At 46.2% G+C, this 8,463-nt stretch overlaps 1 protein-coding gene across 1 annotated transcript in view; it reads left to right on the top strand.

Annotated features, from left to right (window-relative positions):
• The window catches only part of Ttc39b (tetratricopeptide repeat domain 39B), a 208,840-nt gene extending 205,026 nt beyond the window's left edge, over positions 1–3,814 (top strand). Inside the window, exon 20 of the mRNA XM_026781906.1 lies at positions 3,484–3,814. Coding sequence (XP_026637707.1) covers positions 3,484–3,544 — 61 coding nt within the window. The 3' untranslated portion in view covers positions 3,545–3,814. The remainder of the gene's footprint in view (positions 1–3,483) is intronic.
• The last annotated feature ends 4,649 nt before the right edge of the window (positions 3,815–8,463 follow it).

The raw sequence follows: 8,463 nt of genomic DNA, 5'->3' as shown, positions 1-8,463 counted from the left end.
TGTGTTGTTATTTCGGCATAAACTAGCAGGCAGCCGGGGTGCTGGGGACGCAGCCCCGCCGCTCCTATTACTACATCTGTGTGTGTGTGTGTGTGTGTGTGTGTGTGTGTGTGTGTATACAGTAGATTTACAAACACGTTAGTTCTTGGCAGATCTCTGTTCCATCGTCTCAGGCCAGCCAGGGCCATCAGTAAAACACGAGTGCCCCTTTTATGGAGCTCATTGGCCAGTAGAATGAGAAGCTGAAAAGATTTTGTAAGAGAGACTGATCATTTGTTATCATCGGGAGGCAAACTGGAGGCACTTGGTCAGGAGGGCAGCTTAAGGAGATCTAGGGGAGTATTGCAGGGTAATGAGAAATGGGCAGCTTTAGCAAACACTGCCCCTTACCTGTTCTAGAATCATTGAACAGATGTGTAACTGTCCTGGAGGGAGGGGGAGTTTAGCAGTGAGGTGGGAAGGAGGCGGAGCTCAGCAGTGAGGTGGGAAGGAGGTGGAGCTTAGCAGTGAGGTGGGAAGTAAGCAGGAAGGCTGAGACTCAGCCAGCCTTGTTAGCTAGCAAACTTAGCCTGTAACGTACATGGATTCTGGTAGAATGCATGTGTATTACAATGGGGCCATCTTAAGAACTTTTGCCATTGGTCTTCAGAAAGTGAGTGGAATGAGCCAGTCGTGGTTAGGAAAGGCTCTTCTGAGCTCCCTGCTGGGATTCACTTGTGGACAAGGGCTGGAGCCTAGGACTAAAATCTAGCCAAGAAGTAATGACCACCAGGACCCACCAGAGTGTGGCATCTGTTGTTTGGGCCTGAAAACTGCAAAGACGGAGTGGTATCGGCCAAGATGGGAGATGTGGCCAACAGCAGACTTAGCCCTGTCAACATAAAAGCGGTTCTCATCTCAAAGGGCAAGAGATAGTGTATCCCGGAGCCAAATGTGAGTGACCCTTGCCCAGAAACACACATTTAGTTACCCCAAATTCCACGTTCCAGTGAGGTCACAATTTTACAAACTTTTTACAGTAACAACAAAGAAAGTCAGTCATGGATCAAGGCACTTTTCAAATTCATTGGTGGATACATCGGGTAGGCGGGTTATAGGAAGACGGGGAGAACTCTGCCGTAAGCCTCAGTCGAGGTCTGACAACACACTTAGCTCTTTGATTGGAAAACTGTTTTTGATTTGTTTCTAAATTTATTCCAAAGGATGTTTTTAAAAATCTGGCAGGATGTTAGAGAGCTAAAGATGGCCCAAGTCAAACTGTAATCGGGCTCTAGACTTAACCCCAGCCTCTCCACATTCCCGATGGTCTACTCAGTCAGCTGGTTCTTTTACAGTGTTGGACTGGACACAAGCTGGAAGGGAATGGGAGATGGCACAGCTGGCCGGGGTGAAGAAGGTGATAAGGTCATGACACAGATAGAGAAGGGGCGATAATTGATCCTCCAAGAACAGTTCATGAAAATCAAATACAGCCTTCAAACAGAGTGTGGGTCTGAGTATCCAGAAGCAATCCCTTTGTAAAACTTGTAACACAAATGCATATGAACAGTGTTAGTAGTTACGGTGGAGTGGTGGCAAATGAACCGAAGAACCGCGTCAATGATGGTGGGGTGGCAGAATTCCTACAGCTGCAGGCTCAGCCTCCAAGAGCTTCATTACGTTGAAAGAGAACATGAAGTGCCCCCAGCCACTGGGAGGACAGTGTGACGACAATTATTCACCAAGAGGCCTCCCACCCGATCGCATCTCTCCATATCCGCAGTAGGAAATTTTCTCAAATCATCATACAGACTTCAGATACTGGGAAGAAAGCTCCCGCTCAAAGGCTGTACATCCTAAGGCGCCGCTTACGACATTATTTTCTGCCCATCTGAAATACATAATTGGTGCCCTGTAACAGATCAGCCTGTCAAGAGTGACCACTGTCCACACAGTTGAGCTTCTGGGGTCAGGAACTTATATTTAAATTGGTTCCCATCAGGAACTGTGGGGCACAGCTTAGGCAAATCTAAACGGAAATGTTAGTCACCTGCTGTAGACACATGGCCTGGGTGTGTCCCTCTTTAAATAGACAGGAGAGCTTTGGGTAGCAGCTCTTGGGACAACTGTTTTCTCAAACAACACCCTGTGGTGGCTGGTCTTCTGTCAACTTGACACGAGGTAGAATTCAGGATGGAACCTCAGTTGAAAGAATACCTCGGTGAGATCCAGCTGTAAGGCATTTTCTTAATTAGTGATTGGCAGGGAAGGACCCAACCCATTGTGAGTCACAATCCCTGGCCTGGTGGTCCTATGTTGTAGTGGGAGGCTGCTTGTTGGTTCCCGGTCGCCTGGCTAGATTAGACCCTAAATAATCACATGGAAACTGTATTAATTAAATCACTGCTTGGCCCATTAACTCTAACTTCTTATTGGCTAACTCTTACATATTAATTTAACCCATTTCTCTTGATCTTTGTATCACCATGTTGCTGTGGTTTACTGGCAAGATTCCAGCCGGCAGCTCCATGGCTTCTTTCTGACTCCATCCTTCTTCTTCTTAGCATTCAGCTTAGTTTTCCCCTACCTACTAAGTTGTGCCCTGCTATAAGTCCAAAGCAGTTTCTTTATTCATTAATGGTAATCACAGCATACAGAGGGAAATCTCACATTACTATGTTCTATAAAAAAGCAGGTTGAGTAAGCCATGAGGAGCAAGCCAGTGAGCAGCACCCTTCCATAGCCTCTGCATCAGCTCCTGCCTCCCTGCTTGAGTTCCTGTCCTGGCTTCCTTCAGTGATGCACCACAATGTAGAAGTGTTAGCCCTATAAACCCTCTCCTCCCAACTTGCTTTTTGGTCATGGTGTTTCATCACAGCAGCGACACACGCTTTCCAAGCTACCTTGCTCTCCCTACTCTTCCCTACTTCCATCTTCTGCTCCTTCTGAAATGAAGGTATCTAGGGTTTCTCACACCTTTTGCAGGGACCCAGAGGAGCTCTGAGCCCCACATTTTGAATCTGTGGGCCTGGCCTCCTGGGAAGTTGCTGCATTTCCCACTGTCTGCTCAGGGGCACTCAGTTTGGAAATGTGGATGCATGCTGAAATAACAGCAATTCTTTGTGCATAGAAGTGTGTTTGTTTTTAATTTAGTATTTGTATAAAGATTTATTTTTTGGAGGCAGAAACTACCAAGTTTAAAAAGCAGTTGATGTTTTCCTTGGTCTTTTGAGGGCAAATCTTTGTTCTATGGATTTAACATCCTATAAGCAATGTTGGACAGCATTCCAAAAACAGCCCCTCCCCCCATCGCCCAGTTGTAATAGAAGAAAATAAAAGCAAGTGACAAGAGACATAGGAAAACCTCAGAAGTGCCTGTCGTTAGGACCTAGGCTTAATTATATATTCCATGTGCCCTTAAGGCACCACTGGCAATCAGGGTCTGGTAGCATGGCTTAGATTTCTCAGATTTCCTGTCTTAAAAATGTCCATCTTTTTTTTAAGGGAATGGGGAGAGAAGGAGAAGAAGGCATCAAAGGCATCTTTGGATATTTTGGCTACCTGAGCATCGGAGAAGGCAGTGGAGGAGAGACAGGGTTGCTTGTCGGTGCACCTCGCTACCGCCAAGATGGCTGCTTCTTTCTCTACAAGACCTCTGTTCCCAGAGACTCAGTTTACATGTGCACATACGAAATAGGAAGTGCCCACAATTTTTATTAATATCTAGACTGTATACTCATTGGATTGAGTATGGGTATGACCCTTCAGGAAACTGGTCCCAAAAGGGAAGGTGTTGAGGGGGCGGACTGGAGGATGAGAAATAAAAAAGACAAAAAATAAAATATGAGACCAGGAGGTTTTGCACAAGCTGATGGCTTATGTCAAGCAAGTTTATTAAGAAGTATAGAATCAGCCGGCAATGATAGTGCACGCCCTGCCCTCAGGAGGCAAAGGCAGGTGAGTCTCTGAGTTCGAGGCCAGCTTGGTCTACAGAGTGCGTTCCAGGACAGGCAGGGCTACACAGAAAAACCCTGTCTTGGAGGGGGAAAAGTATAGCATCTTATATACTTATATATTTGTAGGGGGAGAATGGGCCACGGTCAGCAGAAAACTAAATCAAATAATACTGGCAAAGAGAGCACAGGACACCCCAGGTACAGTTAGCTGCCTTAGGACTGATAAACCACAGCCCTTCATGGGAGAAAGTTAGGTTCCCAGAACCTAAACCTCAAATCCTTCAAGGCCCTAGTCCCAGCCCCAGATTCCGCCTTTTCAAGTCAGCCCCTAAACAAGGACACAAAACTATATTCCTTACGTCCTTTTTTGGCCTCTGAGAAAGCCTTGGATCAGTCTAGCTCCCAACACTTTTTCAAAACTGGATAGTGAAACCCCGTGTTCCCTAACTGGTTAGAGAACAACGAGCTAAGGCCAGGTCAACAGAATTTCTTGGCGTGCATTTTTGTGGCTTTAAAATGTCAACTCATGGGGATGCACAAGACAAGGTGGAGGTGAGCGTATTAGGGTGGCCCGTTCGGCTTTGGGGTGAGCGGAACAAGAGGATGTTCCTTGTGGGCTAGATGTCACCTGGATTGCATCCTTTGTCTTGATCTTGAACTCGAGAGAGGAGATGGGAAAGTTAATTTTCCTTCCTGAAAATTTCCTCTACTGTCTTCTTTCTCCATATCCGATATCATTATTTTCTCAGAAGATTCATTTGCATTTCTCTTAAAACTGGCGCCTGAAATTGGTCCAAATCTTAGCTGTTATAACAGATGTGACTTGACCTTATTTTTTTCTTACCCATTTCATCATAGACTTGGTTTTCTGACTTTGAGTAATCGTTTGTCCTACAATAAAAGATTCTGTAAAATGACTCCAAAGGAGAACAGCTCCTGTTCTAAGGCCAGCACACTTCCCCTTCCAGATAGCTTGCAGCAATCAGCCAGCTACCACCCGGCCACACCACCGCCTCTGCTCACAGGTGCACTGCCATGCATGCTGCCTGCTGCCACCAGACTATCCCTGGCCCTCCAGCTGCCTTAGCTCTGGCAGCAGCACTTCCCTGGGGAGGATGGGGAGAGGAAGCAACGGCTGCTTCCTTCCCTGTCTTTGTTGGATATGTTGCTGCAGTGGGACATTGACTGCTAAGCTGGTGGTGAGAAGGAGGTGGCACCTCCGAGCTGCTGTCTGAAGACTCACAGAGCTTCTATCTGGAGATGGGACTTGCTCATCGATTCCTTGAGAGTCTTTGGACTGAGCATAACTGAGGGAGTTTGCACTAGACCCTTCCTGCCACTCACACATACCGGGTGTTTTGCATCCCCCTGGGGAGTTTCTAAAGCCTTACACTCTGTACTCAAGTTGGTAGGCTTAGATTTCAATTCATGTTTGTTGTGAATAGTTGAGATGATTTTTGTTACATTGTTCTAAGTAGATGCTTTTTCCTTTTCCTGGATGTCTTGTTTTGCTGTAGTAAATTGTTGAAATGTACCTACCATGACTGAACATGTATCTACTCAAAGAAGACTCTACAATTATAAGCAGATATACATAATCATAAGGATGAAAATAGCCACGTATAGAAGAATACACAGATACCCAAAACGCATCCTCTCTTTGAGGTCCACAGAACCATGCAGGGGAAAGAGGACCTGCAGCTGCAGAGAAACGGTATCTGCTTCGCTTGTGCCTCTGAATCTCCTCTTAGGATGTCTGGCTGAGTTGATGTCTGTAAAAGATGCAAGGAGGACACATGAGCCCGCAGCTGGTTCCTTGTCAGGCTCTTTGGAATATTAGTTGTGGAATATTATTAGTTGAAGATGTGTTATATTTTTTATGCTGTGGAGCATTTGTTTAATGTTACAAAGATTCTTTTATGGGGCTGGAGAGATGACTCAGAGGTTAAGAGCATTGCCTGCTCTTCCAAAGGTCCTGAGTTCAATTCCCAGCAATCACTTGGTGGCTCACAACCATCTGTAATGAGATCTGGTGCCCTCTTTTGGCCTGCAGGCATACACACAGACAGAACATTGTATACATAATAAATAAATAAATATTTTTTTAAAAAAGATTCTTTTATGATGCATTTGTTTAACTCTATGAAGCTGTGTTACTTTGCCTGTCTAAAACACCTGATTGGTCTAATAAAGAGGTGAACGGCCAATAGCTAGGCAGGAGAGAGAATAGGCGGGGCTGGCAGGCAGAGAGAATAAATAGAAGGAGAAAAAGAGAAGAGGGGAACAAGAAAAGGAGGAGAGGAGGAGGCAAGGGGTCAGTCACCCAGATATACAACCAGCCATGGAGTAAGAAGTAAAGAAAGGAACATAGAATAGAGAAAAGTAAAAGCCTAGAGGCAAAAGATAGATGGGATAATTTAAGAAAAACTGGCTAGAAACAAGCCAAGCTAAGGACAGGCATTCATAAGAAAGAATAAGACTCCGTGTGACTTATTTGAGAACTGGATGGCAGGTCCCCAAATAGCCAAAGAGTAAATATAAACCAACATCAGTTTTCATTTTAGGAAAGCTCGGGAGGAGGGACAAGGGGTTGGATGTCTGGGATTAAAGGCTCCTCCACGTTTTCCAGCCTCCTCAGCTGGCCAACAGTTGGCTACACTGGAGGTGGGAGCTCTCGAGGGCATTTCTGGGTAGGTCTGTCTGGTGTGACAGAAGGGATGGGGGCTATGGTCACAGTTGCACAAAACAGTGGCTCCCTGTAGGGAGAGAGGCCATGACAACCATGTAAGGTGTGTGGGTAGTTTCAGTGGATTATGGCACCTCATCTGTTATTAGAAGTCATAGTTTTTATTTTAATTAGTTAATTAATTGGGTTTTTGAGACAGGGCTTCTCTGTAGCTTTGGAGCCTCTCCTGGAACTAGCTCTTGTAGACCAGGCAGGCCTTGAACTCACAGAGACCCACCTATCTCTGCCTCCCAAGTGCTGGAATTAAAGATGTGCACCACCACTGCCTGGCTCTTTGTCTATTTTAATAATTTGAGTTTATTTGAATTTTTGTATGAGTGTTTTGACCACATGTACATTGAGGAGCACATGCTTGATTGACAAGGTCAGAAGAGGATATCGAATTCCCTGCAACTGGAATTGCAGACAGTTGTGTGCTGCCATGCAGGCGCTGGGAAATGAGCAGCAGGGTTAGGGAGCTCTTAACCACTGAGCCATCTCTCTAGCCCCAGAAATCCTTTTAGAAACACCTTTTCAATGTGCATTCTGGAAGCAGCTCTGAGGGAAGAGAGGGGGGATGTTGTGGTGAGGGAATTGTTTCCTAGCTAGCTCCCCTCCAGAGCCACTGGCGGCATCTATCATCAGGTGGGCTTTCTCACAGTGTCTGAAGGGCAGAAGAGGAAAGCATGGTTGAGGAATGTCCTCCTGGGGGACCTGCAGCTTCCTCTGGTGATGCTGGCGGCTTCAAGACCAGTCTCTAGCATAAGTGGATGACCTGAGGTGAGTTTGTGCTCCCATTAAGTCCACTCAAAGGTTAATGCTTAGGGACTGGCCTTTTCTAACCTGGGGCTTCTCTTTGGCTGTGGGATCTTGGATCTGGCCACAGAGCAAGAAGTTACACTATCAGGCCAGGAGGCTAACATCCTAGCTAGAGGAGGGTTAGGTTCATCCTGGAAGATCCATGGCAACATTTAGAATCTCCTATGATGGGCCAGCAAGATAGCTCAGTGGATAAAGTGCTAGCCACGAAGCCCGAGGACCTGAATTAGATCCGGAACCCACTTGAAAGCCAGATGCAATGACCTGCGCTTGTAATCTCAGTACTCTTATGGGAATATGGGAAGGCAGAGACAGGAGAATTGCCAGGAAGCTCACAGGCTAGCTGGCCTTGAGGAAGCAGCATGGCAGAGACAAGATGCCCAAAGTCAGGTGGGGTTTGGTAGAAAAGGTGGAGGAGGTAGAGAGAGAGCTGCCTGCTTTCCTCTGGCCTCCACAGTTGCGCTGTGGTCCACACACACATTACACATATACACAATCAGTCACACGCACAGACACATACATAAACAAATCCGTGACATTTGAATTTATGCAGCAGAAGTTCATGTTCCTTCTACAGCCTTCAAGTCTGTTGAAGCTATTGGGTTAGACTGCGGCTCTCTGGCTTCAAGTCCTGCCCGCCATAGGCACCTCTACTCCTTCAGTGTGCCTCCTTGTGTGTTCTTCATCAGCTTGGCATCCAGCACTTGCCTGGAGTCCTTTTCCCTCAGCTCTTCTCTTGGTTAAGTTCTCATCCATTGAGGCCAATAGTCATCTCTCCAGAGGTGGAGGACCTGGTTAGTCCCTGGACAGGAAATAAGAAAGTTTAACGTAGGAAAGTCACAGATTTCAGTGGGAGACGCAGGAGCTTTGAATGACAGCAGAGGCTCCACCACGTTTGTGAACACAAAGGCAGGATGTGGCAATTGTACTCATTTTCCTCAAATCACTTCCCTGCAATAAAAACACTGGTAGTGTTCAAGTTGT

The sequence above is a fragment of the Microtus ochrogaster genome, chromosome 10, assembly GCF_000317375.1.
Source record: "Microtus ochrogaster isolate Prairie Vole_2 chromosome 10, MicOch1.0, whole genome shotgun sequence".
NCBI classification, from domain to species: domain Eukaryota; kingdom Metazoa; phylum Chordata; class Mammalia; order Rodentia; family Cricetidae; genus Microtus; species Microtus ochrogaster.
The sequence above is the reverse complement of the archived record's forward strand: the minus strand, read 5'-3'. Positions and strand labels throughout refer to the sequence as shown.